This window comes from Mobula hypostoma, chromosome X2 (assembly GCF_963921235.1).
Source record: "Mobula hypostoma chromosome X2, sMobHyp1.1, whole genome shotgun sequence".
Lineage (NCBI taxonomy): Eukaryota > Metazoa > Chordata > Chondrichthyes > Myliobatiformes > Myliobatidae > Mobula > Mobula hypostoma.
This window is the reverse complement of record NC_086129.1, coordinates 22,296,036-22,322,549: the sequence shown is the minus strand read 5'-3', so window position 1 is coordinate 22,322,549 and position 26,514 is coordinate 22,296,036. Positions and strand designations below refer to the sequence as shown.

Below are 26,514 nucleotides of genomic sequence, written 5' to 3'. Positions count from 1 at the left end.
GATAGGTTCTTGATTAGCAAAGTGGCTAAAGGCTATGAGGAGAGATCAGGAGGATGGAATTGAAAGGAAAAATTAGCCATGAATAAATGGCGGAGCAAATTCAAAGAGCTAAACGGCTTAATTTTGCTTCTATAGCTTATCTCCTGGAATGGAAGGCCTCATCTTGAGAGCAGATACAGAGAAACTGGGAGAAAGGAATGGCATCCTTACAGGGGACATGGTGGGAAGAGGTGTAGTCTGGATTGCTGTAGGAGTTAGTGGGTTGACAATAATGTCAGTGAAATGGGTGTGGTGCATTTGGACTTCCAAAATGCACTTGATAAGTTCCACACATGGCATTTTAAACATAGAACATAGAACTATACAGCACAGGAACAGGTCCTATGGCCCAGAAATTAGTAATCAAATAGCCAACTAAACTAATCCACTCTGCCTACGCATTGTCCATAGCCTTCCTTTTTTCTCACATTCATGTGTCCATCTAAACATCTCTTCAAAGTTTCTAACATATCTGCCTCTACCACCACCCCAGACAGCGCATTCCAGGCACCCACCACTCTCTGTAAAAAAAACCTGTCCCTCGCATCTCCTTTTAAATGACCCCTTGTCACCTCAAATGCATGCGCACTGGTATTAGATATCTCAACCATATAAACCTCTACCAGATCTTCCCTCAGCTTCCACCTCTCCAGAGCAAACAACACAAGTTTGCCCAAACTCTTGTTATAGCAAATGCCCTCTAATCCAGGCAGCATCCTTACAAATCTCCTCTCTAAAGCTTTCACATCCTTCATATAATGAGGTGACCAGAACTGGACACAGTATTGCAAGTGTGATCTAACCAGAGTTTTATAGAGCTGCAACAATACCTTGTGAATCTTAAACTCAATCCCTGACTAATGAAGCTAACACACCACACACCTTAACAGCCCTGTCAACTTGCGGGGCAACTTTGAGGCATCCATGGACGTCAACCCCAAGATCTCTCTGTTTCTCCATACTTACAAGAATCCTGCCATTAGCCCTGTGCTCTGTCTTCAAATTTGGCCTTCCAAAATGAATCACTTCTCACTTTTCAGGGTTGAACTCCATCTGTCACTTCTCAGCCCAGCCCTGTATCCTGTCAATATCCCATTGCAACCTGCAACAACCCTCCACACTATCCATAACTCCACCAACCTTCATGTCATCTGCAAACTTACTAACTTACCCTTCCACTTCCTCATCCAAGTCATTTATAAAAATCAGAAAGAGCAGAGGTCCCAGAGTAGATCATTGGTCACCGACCTCCAGGCGGAATACCCTCCATCCACTACCACCCTCTGCCTACTATGGGCAAGCTATTTCTGTATCCACACAGCCATTTCCCTGGATCCCATCCCATCTATACCAGTGTATAGATAGGAGGAAAGATTGTTAGGTAGAACATTATGTTGACAAATGTGAGATTATCCACTTCAGAATAAAGGCTGGAAAAGCAGGGTGCTGATTAAGTGAAGGGAGACTACAGAATGTTGATCTACAGAAAAACCTGGCTGTGCTCATCAAACAGGATAATAGCATCAGGAATGCAAGTGATCAGGAAGGGAAATGAATTTACTGCAAAGAAGATGGAGTACAAAAGTAGGGACATTTTGCTGAAATTATACAGGATGTTGGTGAGACCACACACACAATTGAGATTTGGTCTATTTATTTAAAGAGAGATAAACCTCTCTATTAAATGGCATATTAACCTCTCTAACTTCCTGACTTTTGAACTCGATACTTTGACTAATAATTGCAAGCATGCCATATGCCTTCTTAACCACCCTATCATCCTGTGTAGCCACTTTCAGAGAGCTATGAACTTGGACCCCAAGATCCCTCTGCTCATCAATACTGTTAAGGGCCTGGCCTCTCTTTACATTTGACCTACCAAGGTGCAACATTTCACATTTGGCCTTGTTGAACTCCATCTGCCATTTCTCCGCCCATATCTGCAACTGATCCATATCCAGCAGTATTCTCTGCCAGTTTTCTGCACTATCCACAACACCAACAATGTGTATCATCTGCAAACTTACTAGTCCACCCATCTACATTTTTATCCAGGTCATTTATATTCATCACAGACAGCGGAGGTCCCAGTACAAATCCTTGCGGAATACCACTTATTACAGACCTCCAGCTCGAATAAGTCCATTTGACCAATAATCTCTGCCTCCTATAGGCAAGCCAGTTCTGAAACGAAATGACCAATTCACCGTGGATCCCATGCATCTCCATCTTGCGGCAGTCTTCGCTGTGGAAGACACTAGCAGTATGCCAGAACTTCCAGAGTGCCATTATGCAAAAGTGAGAGTAGTTTCTATAACTAAGGTGAAGGTGCTTGGGATACTGAAAGATCTGAAGGTAGAATGTGGTTAGTCAGGGTGTCAAAGGTTATGGGGAGAAGGCGGGAGAATGGGGTTGAGAGGGATAATATATCAGCCATGATGGAATGGTGGAGCAGACTCAATGGGCTGAATGGCCTAATTGTGCTCCTATGTCTTATAGTCTTATGGATGAGTCTTCCATGAAGGATCTTGTCAAACGCCTTATTAAAATCCACATAGACAACATCCAGAGCTCTACCTTTATCGATTAACTTCGTCAATCAAGTTAGTAAGACATGCCTTACTCCACACAAAGCCATGCTGGCGCTCCCTAATTAGGCCATGGTTCTCCAAATATTCATAAATCCTATATTTAAGAATCCTCTCCAGTAACTTCTCTACCACTGACATGAGATTCACTGGTCTGTGGTTTCCAGGATTATCTCTGGCTCCCTTCCTTAACAAGGAAACATTAGCTACTCCCCAGTCCTCCAAGACCTCGCCTGTGACGATAGAGGACACAAGGATATTGATCAAGGGCCAACAATTTCTTCTCTTGACTCTCTCAATACTCTGGGATATACCCCTTCAGGCCCTGGGGACTTATTCACCTAAATGCTTTTTAAGAGACCTAACTCTACCTCCTTCTTTACTTCAAATGCCCCGGCACATCAATACTCTCAGCACTGATTTCACTATCCTCCATGTCCTTCTCCTTGGTAAATACTGGTGCACAGTACTCATTAAGGACCTCACCTGCATCTTCCACATCCAAGCAAATAATCTCCCCTTTATCCTTGAGTGGCCATACCCTCTCCCTAGTTATCCTCTTGCTCTTGATGTATGTTTTGAATGCCTTGGGATTCTCTTTAATCCTACTTGCCAAGGACTTTTCATGGCCCTTTCTGGCTTTCATAATTCCCTTCTTGATTTCTTTTCTGGCATCATTATAATCCTCAAGGGCACTGTTTGATTTTAGCTACCAAAGGTTTTCATACTTTTCCTTTTATAATTTATCCAATATCCAAGGTTCTCTTACCTTGCATTCCTGTCCTTCGTTCATACTAGAAAAAATCTGCCCTGTGCTCTGTGTAGTTGGTCTTTAAACAACTTCCACATGTCTGATGTGGACTTGCCCACAAACAGCTGTTCACAATTATCTCTCCCTAGTTCCTGCCGAATATGCTCATAGTTTGTCCTGCTCCAATTTAATACTTTTCTGCAAGCTCTATAATTGTCTTTATCTACAGCTAACTTGAAAATTAAGGAGGTGTGGTCACTGTTCCCTAACTGAAAGGTCAGTCACCTGACCAGGCTCATTATCCAACACCAGGTCCAGTATTTATTTAGGAAACCCTCCCGGATGCACCTAACAAACTCTGCTCCATCTAAATCTCTTGCACTAAGTAGGTCCTAATTTATATTAGGGAAATTGAAGTCCCCCATGACAACAACCCTATTGTTTTTACACCTTTCCCTAATCTTACTGCATTTCTATTCCTCAATGTCCTGGTGGCTATTGGGGGGTCTGTAGTACAATCCCATGAGTGTGATTTCACCCTTCCTATTTGTGAGTCTTACCCATACAGACTCAGTATATGAGCCCTCCATTATGTCCCTTCTGAGTGCAGCACCTCCCTCCCCCTTCTTTTACCTTCCTCTCTATCTTTCCGAAAACATCAAAACCCTGGTTCATTGAGCACCCATTCCTTTCCCCCTCTCAACCAAGTCTCTGTGAAGGCCGCAACATCGGAGTTCCATGTACTGATCCATGCTCTACATTGATCACCTTTACCCATAATACTGCTTACAAGAAAGTACACGCATTTCAAACTTTCAAACTATCCATCCCCCCCCCCCCCGCCTGTTTCTACTGGCCCTGACATCTACCTTCCTCTCCATCCCTCCACTTTCTGACCTAGTGCTCCAGTTCCCATCTCCTTGCCAAACTGGTTTAAACCTTCCCGAGTAGCACTATCGAAACTCCCAGCCAGGATATTGGTTCCCCTCCAGTTGAGGTACAACATGTCCATCTTGCACAGGTCACCCCTGCCCCAGAAGAGGTTCCAATGATCCAAGAACCTGAAGCCCTACCCCCTGCACCACTTCCTCAGCCACTCATTCATCTGTACTATCATCCTATTCCTACTCGACTAGCACGTTGCACTGGGAGTAATCCAGAGATGACTACCTTGGAGGTCCTGCTCTTCAGCCTCTTCCCTACCTCCCTACACTCACTGGCCAAGACCTCTTCCCCCTTTCTACCTGTCATTGGTGTCAACATGCACTATGACCTCTGGCTGCTCAAACTCCCTCTTGAGAATATTCTGCAACTGCTCTGAGACATCCTGGACCATAGCACCTGGGAGAAACTCTGTCATAGCCAAAGTATCTCCCGTCCATTCCCCTAACTATGGAGTCTCCTATCACTATCGCTCCTTCCCCGCTGAGCGCCAGAGCCTGCCACAGTGCCACTCGCTTGACTGTTGCTGCTGTGCCCTGATAGGTCATCACCCCAGAAGTAATCCAAAGGAGTGTTTTTGTCACTGAGGAGAATGGACACAGGAGAACCCTGCACTGACTACTTACCGCCCTTACTTCTCCTGGTGGTCACCCATCTATGATCTGAAGCCGACACTCTGGGTGTGACCACCTCAGTAAACGTCTCATCTATGAGGTTTCCAGCCTCCCGGATGGGCTTGAGTACATCCAGCTCCAGTTCCTTGACCGTATCAGTCAGGAGCTGAAGTTGGGTACACTTCCTGCAGATATAGTCATCAGGGAGACGGTTAGATACCTTGAATCCAACATCTCACAGAAGCATTCCATCGACCTTACTACCATCCTGCCTACACTAAATTTAAGGACTATGGATTTACAGACAACAAAAAAGCTCACCTGTTCTTACCAGTGTCTTCTTTCTGAAACTTGTAAGTTCCGTACTCACCTAGGTCACTTACTCAGTTTCCTCTTGGCGAGCTCATTATACTTTTGGCTCTAACTTCTTAAGCTGCAGTTCTATAATCAAATAAATGACTCAGCCCCCTAAGCCTCCACCTGTTCTTGCCAAAGCCTGTTGAGCCAAATTCTCCCAATCAAACCCTGGCCCACTCCAACAATTGCTACTCTGCCTATACCTCGCTTCTTTTCATTGGCTCAGATAAAACTCACTCCCAACAAGCCTCGTTCTTTTTAAATGGCTTCCGCTCTGCAACAATCTTGTTTCTCATTCGCTACTTCAAAGATACTTGGGTAATATATCCAGGTTTGCTGATTATACTAATCTGGATGGCAGAGTGGAAGTCAGAAGGGTGTGTTATAAGGGAATATGGGCTCAAGGAATGGAACATAATGAGGAAAAATAAGAGAATACACACAAAATGCTGGAGGAATCAGCAGGTCAGGCAGTATCTATGGAAATGAATATATATTTATGTAGAAAAAAAAGTGAGTTTTTTCAACATTAAAAGATTGATGTTCAGAGGCTTAAAGATGACATGCAATACAGCATTAGGCAACAAAATGGTATGTTGACCTTTACTGCAAGAGCATTTGAGTGCAAGGATAAAGGCGTCTTATTGGAATTACATAGGACCCTGGTGAGACTGCACTTTGACTGATGATTATATGTCTGGTCTCACCTACATAAGGAAGGGTATACCTACAGTAGAAGGTGTACAGTTAAGGTTCATCAGATTGATTCAAGGTGAGTTTGTATTATGAGGAGATGTTCAGTGGACTGAGCCTGCACTCGACTGAAGAAGAATGAAAAATAGTTCCTATGTGAAGGCATCGTTAGAAAAAAACAGAAATGGGAAGAGAGATTGTGACAGTGAGGAAAAGATCTCCAGAATGGGTCTGGGATCTAATGGGCTGAGGATTCCATGCGAACTAGAATCATTGCCTTCAGACCAGCACCAACACACCATAGGACACAGTAAAAGAATTAGGCCCTTTGGCCCATTGAGCCTATTCCACCATTCAATCATGGCTGATTTATTTTCCCTCTCAACCTCATTCTCCAACTTTCTCCCTATAACCTGACACACTTACTGTAGAATCTATCAACCTCTGCTTTAAATATATCCAATGGCTTGGTCTCCACAACCATCTGTGACAATGAATTCCACACACTTACCACCCTCTGGCTAAAGAAATTTCTCCTCCTCTCTGTTCTAAATGGACATCCCTCTATTCTGAGGCTGTGCCCTCTGGTCCTACACGCTCCCACAACTGGAAACATCCTCTCCATGTGCACTCTACTTAAGCCTTTCAATATTCAATAGGTTTCATTCTTCTAAGCTCCGGTGAGTACAGGCACAGTGCCATCAAATGCTCCTTATACATTAACCATTTAATTTTATTATCAAAGCATGTACGCAGAATACAGCTCTGAGATGTGTCTTCTGCAGATAGCCATAAAATATAGAAAAACCATGGACATCATTGAGGACCCCTCCCATTATTCTCATTATTCTCATAATGGCATGACTCCAATGCCAGCACGTTCTTTCATAGATATGGCACCTAAAACTTCTCACAATAATCTAAATGTTGTCTGACCAATGGTTTATAAAGCCACAGCATTACATCCTTTCTTTTATATTCTATTCTGTTTGAAATGAATGCTAACATAGCATTTGCCTTCCTTGCTAGCAACTTAACCTGCAAATTAATCTGCAAGAGGACACATAGATCCCTTTGCACCTCAAATTTCTGAATTTCTCTCCATTTAGAAAATAGTCTATGCCTTTATTTCTTCTACCAGTGTATGACCATTCACTTCCCTACACTATATTCCATTGGCGACTTATTTGCCTATTCTCCTAATCTCTTTCTGCAGACTCCCAGCTTCATCATCACAACCTACCCCTCCACCTATCTTTGTATCATCCACAAACCTGGCCACAAAGTCATCAGTTCTATCATCCAGATCATTGCCATATAATGTAAAAATAAGCAGTCCCAACACAGACCCCTGTGGAACACCACTAGTCACTAGCAGCTAAACAGAAAAAGCCCCCTTTTTCCCACTCTTTGCCTCCAGCCAATCATCCAATCTTCTATCCATGCTAGTTTCTTTCCTGCAATACCATGGGCTCTTATCTTGTTTTGCAGCCTCATGTGCAGATTCTTGTCAAATGCCTTCTGAAAATCCAAGCACACAACATCCACCGACTGTCCTTTGTCAATCCTGCCTGTTATTTCCTTAAAGAATTCCTACAGATCTGTCAAGCAAGATTTCCCCTTAAGGAAACCTGCTGACTTCAGCCTACTTTATTCTGTGCCTTCAAGTACCCCAAAACCTCATCCTTAATAATGGATTCTAACATCTTTCCAACCACTAAAGTCAGGGTAGCTGGCCTATAATTACTTCTCTTTTACCTCCATCTTTTCTTAAAAAGTGAAGTGACATTTGCCATTTTCCAGTCCTCCAGAACCATTCCAGAATCTAGTGATTCTTGAAAGATCACTACTAATGCCTCCACAATCTCTCCGACCACCTCTTTCAGAACCCTGGGAGCGTAGTCCATCTGGTCTAGACCTATCTACCTTCAGACCTTTCAGCTTCCCAAGTGCATTCTCTATAGTAATCGTGACGACACTCACTTCTGCCTCCTGATGCTCTTGAAGTTCTAGCATCCTACTCGTGTCTCCCACAACGATGACTGATGTAAAATACTTAATTAGTTCATCCACCACTTCGTTGTCCCCCATTACTAAGTCGGCATCATTATTTTCCAGTGACCAGAAGTCCACTCTTAGTTCTTTTTCACTTTTCATATATTTTTGAAAAAAAATCTTTTGGTATCCTCTTTTATATTATTAGCCCGCTTACCTTCATATTTCACTTTTTCTCTCCTTATTAGTTTTTTTTTAATTTGGCTTCTGTTTACTTTTAAAAACTTCCCAATCCTCTAATTTACCGCTATTTTTTTGCTCTATTATATGCCTCTCTTTTGCTATTATGCTGTCTTTGACTTCCCTTGTCAGCCGTGGTTGCCTCATCATCTCTGGATCACTTCTTCTTCGGGATGAACAGATCCTGCGTCTTCCGAATTACTCCCCAAAACTCCAGCCCTTGTTGCTCTACGATCATCCCTGCTTGTATTCCTTTCCAATCAAATGTGGCCAACTTCTCTCTCACGCCTCAGCAGTTACTTTTACTCAACTGACCCCTCCGTAGTTACCTTTACTCAACTGTAATACCGTTCATCCGATTGTCGTTTTGAAAAGCTAATAATGTAGCAGCGGTCTGTGTCCTGATGGGGTAATGTAATTGGTGGAAACGTGCAGAATTCACAACCATCGATGTGATAACGTAATTACGTAAAGTGCTTTTACCGCACTTTGTGTTCAGTGTTTGGAGTTCAATAATGAGCTGTTACTTTTTTTTCTTAAACATGAAACGCCTCACGTCAGTCATTTTGCGAAAACCTACAGGGGCAGTACGCTCCTGGTTGTTGTCGCTCTGCTGCTGAAGAGAGCCCGGCTGATTTCTGCTGCCGTCAATCTGTACCTGAACTGTATTTCTCGGTACTTGAATGTCAGCACGCTGCCGCCTGCAGTCCACACTGCAACACTGCAATTCTGGCTGGCTTCTCACCGCACCCAAAGTGAACTCTGCCCCATCGGCTCCAGTAGCTTGAAGTATCGGTCATTGATGGATGGTGCAGTAGCCGGGTGACTGGCACAGCCTGCTTTTGTGAGTTCCAGTCCACATGGACCACTCAACTCTAATTCAGCCACTTCACCCCCACAGCAGTTTCAGGTGCAATGTGAAGCACTACTTCCCTGTGTGCAGTGAGGGTGGATAGTGTCATGCTGGGCAAACAATGCCTGCTATAACTTCACCATCATAAGAAGAACGTGGCATGTTAGAAGAATGGCAGCACACTGCAGATTGATATCAACAGGTATTCATTGCTTGGAGAGAAAAGGATGTGAACTCCCCTGCAGAAAATTGCTTGCTTTTCCCATCGTCCTTTTGATCTGTGGCTTGCAGGTTGTGAAAATGTTTTAGATTGTCAGGAAGTGACAGGATACCCAGCTTCTGACCTCTTGTAGCAGCTGGGTTATGTGGCTGATCCAGATGATTTTCTGTTGGATAGTTACCCTCAGGATATCAATACGGAGGGGGTGATGAAGCCACCGAATAACAAGGATGTTCAAACATTTTTTTGTTGAGAAGGGTTTTTGCCTGTTACTGGTGAGGTGTGGATATAACTTGTCTCTGGACAAACCATGTCAGAACATCTTCTTAGACTTGCACAGAAAAGTGTTCAGGGGGTGGAGTTGAATATCCCCACTAAGGTGTGCCTCTACCTCATTGGCATGTTAAGTATATTTCACGATCGTACTCAGTCACTTTCCCTTTTCCTTATCAAGGAGTGCTAGGCAGGGACAGAAGAACAGAACAGAGTCATGAAGTGAGTAAAACAAATGTGCATGTGGGTGAAGCTAGAAGCTGGCAGAAATCGTCAAGGATGGTTCCAATGAATGCGGGGGCAAGTTAGAAGGTGAGAACCAGTGGAATTCTGTTTGAGGTCCACCCAGGAGGAGAGGGGCTGAGAGCAGATGTGCAAGAGATAGATGATTCAAAAGAGCTCCGTTTATGTCAGCACCAAGCAAGATGGGGTGAGGAATGCAGCATATTGCAAGGTCGATCAAGCTACGAGGAACTTTACCTCATCTGAATCTGGGAGATGGGTTGATGCTCAGATTTGTTTTATTCTGAATGAACTGGAATTGGTTTATTATTGTCACATGTACCAAGATGTAGTGAAAAGCTTGTTTCGCATACTGTTCCTAAAGATTAATTAATTACACAGTGCATTGAGAGAGAACAAGGTAAAATGACAAGGCAAGTCTAGAATAAAGTGTAACAACTGAAGCTAAAGTGATGTGCAGGTAAACATTAAAGTGCAAGATAATAGCGAGATATATTGTGAGGTCAAGTGTCCATCTTATTTGTACTAGGAACTATTTAATAGACTTACAACATTGATGTAGAAGCTTTGCTTGAGCCTGGTGGTATGTGCTTTCAGGCTTATGCATCTTCTGCCCAATAGAAGAGAGAAGAAGAGAGAATGTCTGGGGTGGGTGGGGTCTTTGATTACTCTGACTACTTTACTGAGATAGCAAGAGTGTAGACAGAGTCCGTAGAGTGGAGGCTGGTTTCCATTATGTGATGAGTTTCTTGCAGTAAAATACAAAGTAGTTGTCATACCAAATAGTTATGCATCCAAATAGATTGCTTTCTATGGTGCATTGACAAAAATTGGTCAGGGTCAACAGGGCCATGCCAAATTTCTCTAGCATCTTGAGGAAGTACATGTGTTGGTAAGCTTTCTTGGCCATGGTGTCTGTGTGATTAAACCAGGACAGGTGTTTGGTGATGTTCTCTCCAAGGAACTTGACACTCAATCCTCCCAACATCAATACCATTGACGTAGACAGGAGCAGGTGCACTGCCCCCATCCCAAAGTCAATGAACAGCTATTTTGTTTTGTCGACATGGAGGGAAAGGTTATTGTCATGGAACCATGTCACTAAGCTATCTATCTCCTTACTGTACTCTGACTCACTGTTTATTAGAGATACAACCTGCAATGGTAGTGTCATCTGCAGATTTGTAGATTGAGTTTGAGCAGAATCGGGCCACTCGGTACTGAGTGAACAAGGAGTAGAGTAGGGGCTGAGGATGCAACCTTATGGAGTGCTAGTTTTCAGAATAATCATTGCTGAGGTGTTGCTGCCTGTCCTTACTCATTGTGGTCTGTAGTTAGGAAGTCAAGAATCCAGTTGCAGAGGGAGGCATTGATTTCAGAGGGCCATTATAATTGCTAGATGTCACATGTAGAATGATGAGGAAGAATTAACAAGGTTTTACACTAGCCCTTGTCTGAATCCAAAAATGACCACTTGGTTTTGGTTTTGGTTCTGTTGCTTTAAATAATGGTTGTGCATGAGCTCACTTGCTCCAAATTTGTTCTGGGAACAGGTGAAGTGAAGCGAGGGAAAGTGTCCGGATTCCACAGCTGGGTGCGGTTTTACTTGGCAGAAAAAAACAAGGAGCTGAATTATTATAGTTACAACTACGACGGTCCGGTAAGTACCTGATAGGAATCTGGGATGTACCAAGGTGCAGGATCAACAACGAAGGTGTGGAATGTTGGAGTATTCTTGAGAAAGCCTGAAATGAGTTCCTGACCTGTGTATAAAACGCATCAGCACAATTTCACTTCAGTAACATTTCCTCCTCTGCCTCCACCTCATTTACTTGTAAAATCTTGGCCCATTCCTTTATTATCTCCAGACCTGAACATTCTAATGATTCCCTGGCCTCTCATCATCTCCTCCTCAATTTCCAGTAAACTGACTGATAAAAAGCCACATTTCTATGGAACTATGTCTCCTTATCACTAAATGCCCGACTTTTAAAATTATCATTTTATGTTCCAGTTCCGCCACAGCCATGACTCTGCCCACAGTGCAAATTCCTTTAGCCTGACACCCTCTATGATATCTGAGCTCCTTCAGTTATTGTATCTATACATTCTGTTGCTACCATCACCTCGACATTGGTGATTCTCCCTTCAATAGACTAAACCCCCAGGTTTGCAAGTACCTTAATACATTTAGGTGAATTAACTCTATGGTTCTGAAAGTAAAGGTCTCCCATGAAAAGGAAAGGTTTAAAGCCCAAGCCATTGGAGAGAAAAAGATGACATGAGATTGCAGATGCAAATAACAACCTGATGGAGGAATACTGTGGATCAGGCAGCATCTGTAGAGTCAAAGGAATAGTCGATGTTTTGGACTGAGACCCTGCATCTGAAACATTTACTATCCCTTTGTTCCACGTATGTCCTTTGACCTGCTAAGTTCATCCAGCAGTTTACATGTTACTCCATTGGGTAAAAAGGTCAGCAATGATATCTGAAGAATGTATGTGTTGCAGTTCAGTACTATCACAAGAATGAAGAGACATGTTGATATGGCAAATGTATTGCCTATTGATACTGGCAACACACATCAAAGTTGCTGGTGAACGCAGTAGGCCAGGCAGCATCTCTAGGAAGAGGTACAGTCGACGTTTCAGGCCGAGACCCTTCGTCAGGACAAAGGGTCTCGGCCTGAAACGTTGACTATACCTCTTCCTAGAGATGCTGCCTGGCCTGCTGCGTTCACCAGCAACTTGGGTGTGTATTGCTTGAATTTCCAACATCTGCAGAATTCCTGTTGTTTGCCTATTGATACTGGTTCCTCTCACCAATTCCCTCCTTCTATTCCATGCTCCACCATCTCCTCCTGTCAAATTGCCTCATCAGCAGCACAGGTGCACTATAAGGCTGTGTGCTTAGCCCCTTGCTCGACTTGCTTCATTCCTGTGATGTGTGGCTATGTACAGTTCCAATGTCGTATTTAAGTTTGTTGATGACACAACTGTTATTAGCTAAATAAAAGGTGGTGATGAATTGGCATACAGGAGAGAGACTGAAAATCTGGTTGAATGGTGCCACAACAATAACCTCTCACTCAACATCAGCAAAACCAAAGAGCTGATTATTGACTACAGGAGGAAGTAGCTGGAGGTCTCACAGCCAGTCCCAATTAGGCGATTGGAGGTGGGGAGGGCCAGTAGCTTTAAATTCCTTGCCATTACCATTTCAGAGGATCTGTCCGGAGGTCTTCAGAAAGAAGGCACAACTGCAACTCTACTTTCTTAGAAGTTTGCGTACATTCAGCGTGCCATGTAAAACTTTCATAAACTTCTACTGATGAACAGTGGAGAGTATCCTGACTGGTTGCATCACGGCCTGGTATGGAAACATCAATGCACAGGAACTTAAAAGTCTACAGAAAGTGGTGGGTGGATACAGCCCAGTCCATCAGAGGCAAAGCCCTCCACATCATTGAGCACATTTACAAGGAGCGCTACCACAAGAAGACAGCATCCGTCTCAATGACCCCCATCATCCAGGCCATGCTCTCTTCTCAATACTACCATCAGGCACGGGGTACAGGAGCCTCAGGTTCCACAAACCAGGTTCCAGAATAGTTATTACCCTTCAATCATCAGGCTCCGGAAGCAGTGTGGATAACTTCACTCACCTCAACACTGAACCAATTCACTTTCAAGAACTCTGCAGCTCAATATTAATTTACTTTTTTAAAAATTATTTACATGATTGCCTTTGTTTACACATTGTTTATCAATCTTTGTACTAATATTTTTTCATAAATTCTATGGTATTTATTTTTCTGTAATGTCTGCAAGAAAATGGATCTCAAGGTAGTAAATGGTGATTTAGTAGTGCATCCTACTTCTATTGAGAGCTTCTCTCCCACCATTATCTCTGGTGTTATCTACTCCTTTCCCACGAGCTTATATGTCTTCTTCCCCTATGATGATCATTCCCACTTGCTTGGATGATGATATAGCTTTTTCCCTCCAAGTATTAATGTTGTCCCTAAGTGCTGCCAGTCCCCTTTCCCCATTCACTCATTCCCAGCTATTCTCAGATATTTTTTCCCACTTCCTAGGCACTGATATTGCAGTTTTCCTGTTTGGATTTGGATTTTCCAGTTTTCCTGGATGCTGGCTTTATTCTCTGAAAGTTGATTTCACTACTTTATCTCAACTGCTGGTATTCCCTCTTTCCCGGTGGTCATTTCCCCCTTTTCCTGATTCTGCCTTTCCTCCATTCATTTCCCAAGTGCTAATGCCCCCTCTCCTATGAGTAGAAATAAACCCCTTTCCAGAATAACTGTATTGACTCTTTGTGCTAATATTCCTCCTCTCCTATCTCCTGATGTTCTCTGTTTCATTGGTGAAAATATTCCCTCTTTCCTAAAATATTAGTCTTTCTCACAGTGATGTTGATAATCTCTTTGGAATCTTAAAATGGAAATAAACCCTTCAACACACCATGTCTATGCCAGTCATCAAACACCCATTTACACTTACTCTTCCCTAATCCCATTTTATTCTCCTCACATTCCCATCAACTCCCTATCAGATTCTATACTCACTTACACATTAGGGGCAATTTACAGTGGCCAATTAATCTAACAAACTGCCTGTTCTTTGGAACATGGGTGGGGACTGGAGGACCCAGAAGAAACCTACTGTTATTATGTGGGTTTCCTCCCACATCCCAGAGATGTGCTAATTAGTAAATTGATGGACTATAGCAAGACAATGGGATTGACAGAGATATGGCATGGGCCTGATGGGCTCAACAGGTTGTAAGAAAATATGTTTTTAAAATCCTCCTCTTTGAGCCTTAATGCAAATACTTGCACCCTTGGGTCATTTGTGTGAATCAAACCAGTAAGATTTGGGATTGAGAATGCTTTATCTGCAGTTCTTATCAAATCTTTTTTTCACTAGAAGTAGTCAGTGAACTTTAATGTCTGCATCCTTATTGGTAATTCCCATAGAAAAGGGCTGGTTTATGGGGCTCTGTGGATTCTTTACAAGCTGGGCCTTGACCACTGCCAGCCTCAGGCAGAAGAATACCACAGCAGATTGTTGTTCAGTTGTATTTGCATCAGGTTAATACTAACCCAAAGGAGTTGATCCAGTCAAATTGTTGGGACAAGAATCTCGTGCATAATTTTTTCTGTTTTCATTTTCTTGGGGTGCAATAGTTGACAGCTTACCCTGTCTCCACAGTGGACCAACTATCCCGAAATTCTGGCAATGCAGTTTGAATGGAATGGATATTACAAAGAAGTGGGCTCAGAGTTCATTGGTTCCAGTCCCGAATTTGACTTTGCCATTTATACTCTTTGCTTCATTGCAAAGCCTAATAACACGTAAGTGCTATTGTCAATTCCTCTGTAGATTTTTGAGTAATGCATATTAGTTTCTACAAATAATCCACAACAGAAAAGGCAGATTGGGAATGGGGTAAACAAGGAAAAATTCATTTCACCATCAGAAAGTAAGGTAGTTAACTGAGACAGAATTAAGTTTAAAGTGAGAGGCAGAGAACATTTTGAATCAACAAATTCTAAGGGATTTCCCTGAATGCTTTTTGTATTCAGTGATAAAAAGGGAAATTGAAAAGTATGTGAAAGAAAAATATGTCTATGATTATGAGTATACTGCTAAAACTAATTTTATATGCTTTTCAAAGAACCAACATGGAAACAATGGGCTGAATAGCCTCCAGTGCTGTCACGTGAGTCCATTTCAATGGTTCTGAGAAGGATGCTCATTTTACCCCCAGAGAAACAAACTTGTATCCTGTGTCATAATCAGGCTTGCCATAAAAGGACATAAATATCCTGAAGCAGAGTGTTTCATTTATATAAAACAGAAAATGTTGTAAATACTCAGCAGGTCAGGCTATATCTGTGGGAAGGGAAACAGCATAAATGCTTCAGGTCAAAAATCCTTCATCGGAACCGGGAAAGACACAAAATAAATGTATTAAGATGCATAGAGGGCAGGGTGTGATGTTTCTAGTAGGTTAAACTGTAAATGGGCATCTAGTCAATGAGTGAATAGGAATAATCAAAGTGAGAATATAGACAAAAGAATGTAGGAGTTGCAAAATGCAGAGCAGAAAGACAGGCCCAGCAGGTCAGGCTGGGCACACTCTCCACTCTGAAAGATAAAGGGGAGAAAGAAACAACAAACGTGCTGAGTCAGATAGACAACTGATAGACATTAATCAAATTACCTAAAGTTGTAGAATTCAATATTAAGTTCATTTGCAGCATGCCAAAATGGAAGATGAGGTGCTGTTGCTCAGGCTTGCATTGGGCCTTGTTATGATGATGTGGGAGGCCAGAGACTGATAGGTAAAGTGGCAGGTGAATGGAGAATAAAATGTGCAACAGGAAGCTCAGGGTCACGCTGCATGCTGAACGCAGGTGCTTCAGAATCACACAATCTGAATTTTGCTTCTCCAGTGTAGAAAGAACCACTGAGTAAAAGAACAATTTAGGTTCCTTTCAATGTAATTTTATCTCATTGGCCAAAAACAGGCTTTAAAACTTTGCAATCACGAAGCTGGTGTTGAAAGTTATAATCAGAGAGATTAAAATTTCAAGATGTACCTCATTACTGTAGCAAAACATGTATTATCTCTGGTTCGCTGTGCTTCAATTATAACCACCTTTGGATGTGTTGGAGTGTCCTCGGTGGTATAGAGAATCTAAGACCAGGGGCGAGCATCAGGGTTGCATGATTCAGCAACAGTTATATATTCTGTTGACTCTGCAGGTGCAAGGTGAGTCTTGGTGGGAAGACCATGAATATTCAGACCTACACCTGGACTAAGTCCACATATGGAAATGGGAAGAAGTATGTAGCATCATCCTTCCCACTGACACCTTGAGAAAACCATCAGTCTTCTCTATGACTCCATGTGAGGATCACAAGACTTCTTGAAGACTCAGGGATCCAGAATTCTGCTTCCAAGATGATCTGTTATGAAATAAAGGAGATTAATTAGCATTATCTGCTTATGGTTGATTAGTTCAAGAGACATTGTTCCTGCTTGCATTCCACTGCTTAAACTCAACAGAAGCAACCCTGGCACTTTTATTCTAGCAATGCACAATTTATTATCCATCCCCTTGCTGCCCAGATTCTGCTGTTCATATCTATTTTGCACAATGTGAAGAGCAATGTGGACTTGAACTTCTGAATCGGAGGATTAACTTCAACAGGATACCAGAGAATCTAGCCAAGATAGCCAACAACTGCTCACCATATTCCAAGTGTATTCTGTCCAATGCCTTATAAAGCCTCAGTATTAAATCCTTGCTTTTAAATTCTAGTCCTCTCAAAATGAATGCTAACATTACAATTGCCTTCCTTACAACCAACTCAACCTGCAAGATAACCACGAGGGAATCCTACTCTAGAACTTCCAAGTCCCCTTGCACCTGATTTCTGAATTTGCTCTCCACTTAGAAAATAATTTACACTTTATTCCTTCGAACAAAGTGTATGACCATACAATTCCCTACACTGCATACCATCTGCAAATTCTTTGCCCATTCTCCCAATCTAAGTCCTTCTGCAGACTCTCTGCTTCCGCAACACTACCCGCCTCTGCACCCTATCTTTGTATCATCTGCAAACTTGCCACAAAGCCATCAATTCTGTCATCCTGATCATTGATGCATAATGTGAAAAGAAGCAGTCCCAAAACTGACCCCTACAGAACACCATTAATCATCAGCAGCTACCAGAAAAGACCCTCTTTATTCCCACTCTGCCTCTTGCCAGTTAGCCAATCTTCTATCCATGCTTCATATCTTTCCTGTAATACCATAGGCTCTGACCACGTTTAGCAGCCTTATGTGCAGCATCCTGTCAAAGGCTTTCTGAAAATCCATGCAAACAATATCCACTGACTCTCCTTTGTCTATCCCTCAAGGAAACCATGCTGACTGACTTTGGCCTATTTTATCATGTGCCTCCAAGTACTCCAAAACCATCCTTAATAATGGACTCCAACATCTTCCCAATGACTGAAGCCAGGCTAACTTCCGTAAAATTTCCTGCCTTTTGCCTCGCTCCCTTCTTCAAGAATGGAGTGACATTTGCTATGTTCCAGTCTTCCCCAACTATTCCAGAATCTCGCATTCTTGAAAGATCACTACTCCACAATTTCTTCAGCAACATCTTTCAGAATGCTGGTGGGGGGTAGTCCATCTGGTCTAGGTGACTTATCTACCTTCAGAATTTTCTGCTTCCCAGGCACCTTCTCCTTACTAATAGTGACTACACTCACATATGCCCCCGACAATCTCCAATTTATGGCATATTGCTGGTGTTTTCCACAATGAAGACTGACACAAAATATTTATTGATATGGTGGCCTCATCCTCCTTTTAGGATATTTCTTTTTTTGGGATGAATCTATCCTACACCTTCTGAATTGCTTACGGAAACACCAGCTATTGCTGCTCTGCTATCATCCCTGCTAGTGTTCCCTTCCAATTAACTTTGGCCAGCTCCTCTCATATTACCTTTGTAATTCCCTTTACTCCACTGCAATACTGGTTCATCTGATTTTAGCTCCACCCTCTCAAACAACAAGTTGATCATATTACAATCACTGTCTCCTAAGGGTTCCTTCACCCTAAGCTCCCTAATCAAATCAGGTTCATTACATAACACCCAATCCAGAATTGCCTTTTCCGTAGTGGGCTCGACCATAAGTTGTTCTTTTAAAAAAATATATCTCCAAAGCATTTTACAAATTCCTATCTTGGGATCCTGCACCAACTTTATTTTTTCAATCTACCTGAAGTCCCCCATGACCATCATAACATTGCACTTTTTACATACTTTTTCTATCTTCTGTTGTAAATTGTACTGTTTGGAGGCCTGTACACAATTCCCATCAGTTTTTTTTTTAATCCTTGCAGTTTCTTAACTCTACCCACAAGAATTCTACATCTTCCCTTTCTAAGAATTTAATTTCATATTTTACCAACAGAGCTACCCACCTGCCTTTCCTTCCAATACAATGTGTATACTTGGATGTTAAGATCCCAACTGTGATCTTTTTTCAGCCACACTCAGTGACACCAACAATGTTATGCCCACCAATTTCTAATTGCGTTACAAGATCATCTACCTTATTTCGTACATGTTGTGCATCCAAATATGACATCTTCAGTCCTGTATTCATCACCTTTTTCAATATTGTCCCCATGTCACCAGAAATTAAATTCTTATCCCTTTCTAAGCTTTTTGTCTTTTTCTTTATTCTGGAGACTCTTGTAGCCTTTCCAGCATTCTTCTTCCCTTTTACTTTATCCCCACTTGTCCAAACTGTTGGACCCACCCCTTACTCTTTGGTTTAAAGCCCTATCTACAACCCGAGTTATACAATTCACTAGGACTCAGGTCCCAGCATGATTCAGGTGGAGCCCATTCCATTGGAATAGCTCCCTCCTTCCCCAATACTGGTGTCAATGTTCCACAAATTGAAATCCACTTGTCCCACACCAATCTTTGAAAGACTCAATTAACTCTCTGATCCTATTAAACCTTTGTCAATTTGTGTATGGCTCAGGTAACAATCCAGAGATGATTACCTTTTTGCTACTGCATTTTGAGTTAGTCCCTAGCTGCTCAAATTCCCTCAGTAGAACCTCTTTCCTTGTTCTTCCTACGTTGTTGGTACCCACTTGGACCACAACAACTGGATCATTTCCCCTCCCACTCTAAATTCCTCTGCAGGTCAAGTGAGATGTCCTGAATCTGGGCACCAGGCAGACAACTCAGCCTTCTGGACTCTCGATCCTTACCTCAGAGAATTGTGTCTATTCCCCTGACTATACTAACTTCAATCACAACTACATTTCTCTTCTCTCCCCCTCTTGAATGGCTCTCTGAACCACAGTACCACAGTTCGGTTGCTCGTCCTTCCTACAGGCCCCACTCTCATCGTCACAGGCAGCAACCATCGCAGAACCTTTGGACAAGCTCAAGGGCTGAGGCTCCTCCTGCACTGCCTCTGGGATCCTGCTACCTGTCTCTCTGACAATTACACCCTCTTGTCCCTGACCATAGACCAAATTTGATTAAAACTAATGGGTGTAACTGCCTCTTGAAACACAGTGCCCAGGTAACATTCTTCCTCCCTAATGTATCATAATATTTGAAGCTCAGATTCCAGGTCATCAACTTTGAGCCTGAGTTCCTTGAGCAGCCAACACTTGCTGCAGATGTGGTTACCAGGAACCACGATGGGGTCCCCCAGCTCCATTGTCATGCAGCTACAACACATCACCTGATTCTGCATAACTATTTTATTTAATTTTCTCTGATTTGCTATCTTTTTAGTTATATAAAACTAATACAATACTGTATGTAATGAAAAAAACTCCTTACCTGGTCTTATCTGCTACTCACCTGTGCCTCTGCCTCTTCTTGCTGAAGCCCCTTGAGCCAAAGCCACTCTAACACTGCCCACTCCAACAATGGCTACACCCACAACTGCCACTCTGTTTAAAGCTCACTACTTTTTATTGGCTCAAGTAAAACTCACTCCCAACGAGACTTGTTTTTTTTTAAAAGGCTCCTGCTCTGTTCAGATCTCGCTCTCTCAATTGCTACTTCAAAGTATGCAATTATTCATATTTTATGTTCCAATTAATCACATGTAAATGACCAACATATTGAACAAAACTAATCTACAAAATAATATTGTTAGAATACTTAGGAGGCAGCATTTCAGGTCAATAACCCTTTATCCAAGAGATTCAGTAGGTTTTAAACCGCATTGTCAACTCTTGGGGTGGCCTGAATCCAATATTTTCTAACACAGAAACGGTATCAACAGTTAGGCTGAACTTAAAGTACTGACAATGCCACACTCAACTTACCAAACAGCAAAAATATCCCAAACAAGATTATGTATGTCTGGCTAATGCAAAGTGGAAAGACAGATGACATACTGATGACTATTGCATGTACAGTAATGGCATGTGACAGTGACAGGAGTTTCAAGTTAAAAAGATGAGATACACTGAGGCTCAGATTGAATTAAACAATTTTAATATACAGTAAAAGTACAGTACTAAAAGACAGCATTTACCATTAAATGGAGGTAGAACAACTCGGTTCACAATTTCCTATTATTAATTCTAAGCAAGATATTTTTAAATAAAAGTCAGTTTTAATAAAACTGATAAGAGGTTTGGAAGTTATTGACATTTTATTATTAACCTTAGTTTCTTGAGTTAATGTTGCATTTGGAAGCCATATATCAAGGTTTGTACTCATCCAAGCTGGTGCCCTTCCAAAGAAGGCAAAACCCACAGTTCATGGGTGAAGCTATGCTTTACTTCAGTCTTATTGAGGAAATGCAGGCCAACCAGAGACATATAAAAGGTACTGGAGTCATAATGCCTGTTAGGCAAGGGGTGCTGGCTACTCAACTGAGGGATCTTGGCTCGGGAAGGATCTCAATCTGATGTTGCAGATGACACAACCCAAGATAAGCTGTCTCAACTGAAACAGAAGGAGCTTAGAGAATCTCATTAGATTAAGGCAGGGTGCAGCCCAGGGATCCCACTTATACTTAACAGGAGACCAGATACATGTAGTGGGAACCCAGGGTGAGGGAAGAACTCCTTTCAAGACTGGGAACCTGAGCAACTAGGCACTCTGGGACTTGCTCATCATTTTCTAGTTACACCAGCTATTCTCCGTGCCACAAGCTTCATCCAGATGCACTACATCGAAAAGTATTACACCATTTAATAATTTGTAAATGACTAACCATAAGCAAATTCTATCACCTCCATCAAAATGTCTTAAAAATGATCAACAATAAGTCCATCAATATCCTATAGGATTGATTTCAGATTGTCTTACAATCAGCTAATCCCCAGTCACATAAAAAGTTTGATGGATAATCAGAAAATCATTATTTCAAACTGATTTTGTACATTTAAAACTTTTAGCAATTAAATATAATATAATTTATGCCTCATTAACTTAAAAAGATCTAGAAAATATGGAATCCCTCAGAAAGAGCCATTCAGTAACTGATTCATGTCATCTACCCTTAGGATTGCATGATATAGGAAAAGTTGAAAGGCCTAACTACTACAGTCAAAGATATTCTATTGCTTCTCTCATGCTTAACCATTGAAAAAAATGAAAACTTCAGCCATCTATCTACAGTTCTTCAGGTGGTCAACACCATAAAAAGGGAATTCAAAGCATTAACTCAAGAATGAAAAACAGATAAATGTTGCTGACATTTAAAAGCAAAGCATCCCTATTACACCTACTTCAGAGTAGTAGAAAATTTACATCACAGGAAGCCATTGCATCAGAATTGGTTAATAAACATCTGTCCAGTCTAATCTCATCTTCAAGCACTTGATTGTCAGGTCAAAGCTCTCAAAGTACACTCCTCAGTGCTTTTAAAATGAGAGTTCCTGCCTCTACCACCCTTTCAGACAGCAAGTTTCAGATCACCACTGTGTACACTTGTCGGGTAAAATGCATGTTCACATTTCCAACACAGCATTACTGACAAAATCAGGATTACTTAAGAGAGTGGGACTATAATTAATATGGGAAGTGAGTCAAACTCCACTAAGTTAAGAGAAATGGTAATTTGTGAGGTAGAATGTTAGCATTGCAGGAAGAACAGAGTTACCATGTACAGATTAATGTAGAGTCAAACAGGTATGGTAGTGGACTAGAGTTAGGTAATGAGACAAGTAACCCAGAGATCTGAACTAACAATCCTGAGAACCAAGTCCCCACCATGACCTTCATCATCATGTGCAGTGTCATATGACATAGGCAATCATGGTCTCATGACCATGCCTTCTTTTGTGTAGTGTCCTTACAAGACTGGTGACCCCAGCCATTATCAATAATCTTCAGAGATTGTCTGCCTGGCACCATGATAACTGTGGGATTTAAATAGAATTAGTAATCTGAAATTTTTAAAAAACACAGTTGGTCTTGGTAACAATAAAACTATCAGAACATTGTAAAAAAATCTGCTTTACTGATGTCTTTCAGGGCAGAGATTTGCTATTCTTACCCAGTTTGGTTTACATATGACTACAGAATCACAGTAATATGATTAATTCGTAAATGCCTTCTGAAAAGGCCTAGCTTGCCTTTCATTCCATGGTCAATTAGAAATATATTTTTCCAGCAATGTCCAGATTCTGCAAAATGTATACATTTATTTACTGGGGGAAAGAATCTTAAAAATGAGCATACTACATTGAGCTGTTCAAGAGGGTGGAAGAACCAATCAACCTACCGCTCCAAAATAAGGATAAGGATGTCCTTTTAAATGTACACCAAAAGAAAATGTGGGTTTAAACATGGGACAATAAACATGAATCATCACAGAAGGGGCAAAACCAATATTTCGGTTCTCCACCCTTACACATCCCACAACACCTTTCAAAATAAAAGCAGGAATCACCAGGCCTCCCATAAATTCTGATCAGCCTGCAGAGGACCTCTAGATGCTTCCTATTTTGTCACTTGTCCAGGTAGTCTTTAGGTTAGAGGCATTTAAACGGCAAAATTCCGTGAGTATAAAAGACATGGATCAGAACTTGAACCTGATTGTTCAAAAGGCTTCAAGTCCTGTAAACAGCTAAAAACATCAGAATTTCATAGAGATACAGCTAACAATAGCTACATAATTGGAAGGCGAAGGATTATACATTTAGCCTCCAGAGTCTAAAAACTATTGTCCTTTATAAGCTTTTGCTTGCAAGATCCTTCCTTATTGGAAAAGCTTCTGTTCATTATTTACTAATGATACAGCAATGCAGGCTCTGAAGAAGACAGAGTGATGCTTCAAGTAGATATAGACAGACTAAGCAAATGGGCAAGGAAATGAAAGATGGAATATGGAAAACATGAGGCTATCCACTTTGTTAGAGAAATACTTTTTTAAAATTTAAGTGCTTCAAATATGGATCACTACAAGTCTACAGACAGGTACAGCAAGTAATCAGGAAGATACATGGTAATAATGACCTTTATTAAGGCTTTAGTTTCATTAGGGTTGTAGTAAAACCATTGACTATTTAATGCAGGTTCCTACAAGAGTAGAATTGCCTTGCTCCAATTATTTCAGACCCTGGCCCTTTCCATTTGTACCAGCTTAATCTTCCTATCCAAAGGGCAGTATACCGACAATAGAGCGGAGGGAGGGAACGTCGACTCAGACCATGAGAGGCCTGCGTCGGGCATTCGCATGCCTTACAAGGCGCAGATTGGAAGTCTGTGTGGGGCACCACTCCTCGCACAGGCACTAGAGCAATGTGTGATTAAGTGCCTTGCTCAAGGACACAAACACACTGTCACAGCTGAGGCCTGAACTAGTGACCTTGATGTAACTAGACGAACACCTTAACCACTTGGCCACGTGCCCGACAATAGAGAGAATGGAGCAAATGATCATCAGATTAATTTCTGGAATGGACATGAGAAGAGATTAAGTAGACAGTTTATAAGGTCTGGACTTTAGAGGACTGAGAGGTGACCCCATTGAAATGTACATGATATTGCAGAGTTCACATTTCCCCTGGGGTAACTGGAACCAGGAATCATATTAATAAAATAAAGGATGCTATTTGTGACTGAGATGAGAAGGTACTTCTTCACCCAAGTAGTAGTGAACCATTGGAATTCTCCCCTCAAGATAGCTTCATTTGATAACAAGAAATATCTTCAGAAGATTAGAGATTTAGCAGGTGGGGCTACTGCAGGGGTGTGCTGAGGTAAAAGATCAGCCATGATCTTACTGACTAGTGGAACAGGCATGGAAATCATACCTCTGCTTCTATTTCTTACTTTTCCCTCTGTGATTTTTCAAACTGCATAAGGACCAAAAAGTTACAGTGCATCTGTCTCTTTGTTCTATATTCATGATCATTGGTGAAAGATTGTACTAAATGGCAGGAAATTCCCAATATCAAGAAACTTGAAATTCATCACTAAAGTAGAATTGAAAAAGTTGGGAGTAACACGCACAAAAAAATGCTGGTGAACGTTCACCAGCATTTTGTGTGTGTTGCTTGAATTTCCAGCATCTGCAGATTTCCTCGTGTTTGCGTTTTTAAAGTTGGGAGTAACCTGCTTTAAATAGTCAATGGTTTTACCACATCTCTAATGAAACTAAAGCCATTTTCCTTCCTTAAATGGCTCATGTTATAAAATGAATATAAGAGAATGGAGGAAAAGGACAGAAAATAAAATTTTAATCACATCCAGCTGAAGTGCAATAAGTGTTAGGAATTATTTCTTCAGAAGTGCTGTAACCGACAATCCCACAGAAAAATGGGATGCAAGCTATGTCTGCTATTCAACAGCTATTTCCTATATTTCTTTACATAATTGTGGATAATAGAGGCCAGGCACTTACTGAGCAAAACCAAAATAGAAACTAAAAAACAAGATCTTTGATCTACTTTTAGCCACTCCCGTGAATTATGTAGGATCTAAGAGCACCTTTTTTTCCTCATTAGCATCCCTATAATTTCTTTTGCCAGGGAAGGAACACCACAGTGCTCAGCTCAGGCTACACAGCAGACCTTAGCAAACCAAAAAAAAACCCACCACCGACAGAAAGTCTTCCAGAGCTCTCAGGACAGTGTAAATGAAGCCATTATTCATGACTGATCAACAAGATTCCAAACTCTACAGAAAGTTAGGAAAATCAGAGGGATTAAATCTAAAAATTCATAAAATTTGCAATGATTGTTATTTTTAATTAAGAGGAATTTCTAGTGGTAGTTGGTGTAATTAGTCTTTGATTTGGTAGATTAAATATCAAGTACCCTTTGAATCGAATGTTATTGCATGATTTTAGAGAAAACCCTTCACTTTGTTTTGTATATGTTTATACCCAGTAGGACAAAGAGTCAAGGCACACGTGAAACATCAAACCCGTGATCCACATGGAACTTGTTATTACACAGAGATGGAGCCTTCCCTGAAATTTGTTTTTCCTATTAGGACATTTATGAGCGTTGGATTGCCATTCTGACACTCCTCCTGTGCAGCTCTTATTATATCATCTATCTGCTCTTCATTCTCCAGGTTGAGTAAAAAACCTTTCCCGCCATATCCCTGAGCAACAGTGTGGTAATCTGTGAAGAAATGAGCAAACAACAATTAAAAACAAAAGTAAGTTTGCATTTTCTTAAGGCTACTGCACCTACATTTCATTCTGAATGCGGCTTTTTTATGGATGCATACTGGAATTCAACATAGATTTCTTGTATGCAATTTAATGCATGTTTCTTTTTCATATGCAGTTTGTTATTTATATAAATTGTGCTCAGGTTCCCATTAAATCACCTCCCTCTCACCCTAAACCTACGTTCTCTAGTTCTTGATTCCTCAACCTTGGGGAAAACAGTGTGTGTATTCCCCCTGTCTATGTCCCTCCTGATTTTATACACCTCTATAAAATCAGACCTCACTCTGCTATGTTCCAGCGCATTAAATCCCAACCTGCTTAACCTTTCTCCATAACTCATACACTTTCATCTTCACTTTTAAACTATGTACTGTTTTACAAATGAAATACTTCGCAAAGATTAGGTATTTACTGATAATTTAAAACAAAAATCCCTCCAGCTTACTGTTCTCACTTTTGTTCGA

At 41.4% G+C, this 26,514-nt stretch overlaps 2 protein-coding genes across 2 annotated transcripts in view; one reads left to right on the top strand and one right to left on the bottom strand.

Annotated features, from left to right (window-relative positions):
- The window catches only part of endou (endonuclease, polyU-specific), a 34,532-nt gene extending 17,179 nt beyond the window's left edge, over positions 1–17,353 (top strand). The window contains exons 8-10 of the mRNA XM_063038444.1: positions 11,362–11,468; positions 15,043–15,185; positions 16,603–17,353. Coding sequence (XP_062894514.1) covers positions 11,362–11,468; positions 15,043–15,185; positions 16,603–16,717 — 365 coding nt within the window. The 3' untranslated portion in view covers positions 16,718–17,353. The remainder of the gene's footprint in view (positions 1–11,361; positions 11,469–15,042; positions 15,186–16,602) is intronic.
- Positions 17,354–20,905: 3,552 nt separating this feature from the next.
- Positions 20,906–26,514, bottom strand: part of ilvbl (ilvB (bacterial acetolactate synthase)-like) — a 104,591-nt gene continuing 98,982 nt past the window's right edge. The window contains exon 15 of the mRNA XM_063038597.1: positions 20,906–25,997. Within this exon, the coding sequence (XP_062894667.1) occupies positions 25,819–25,997 (179 nt within the window). The 3' untranslated portion in view covers positions 20,906–25,818. The remainder of the gene's footprint in view (positions 25,998–26,514) is intronic.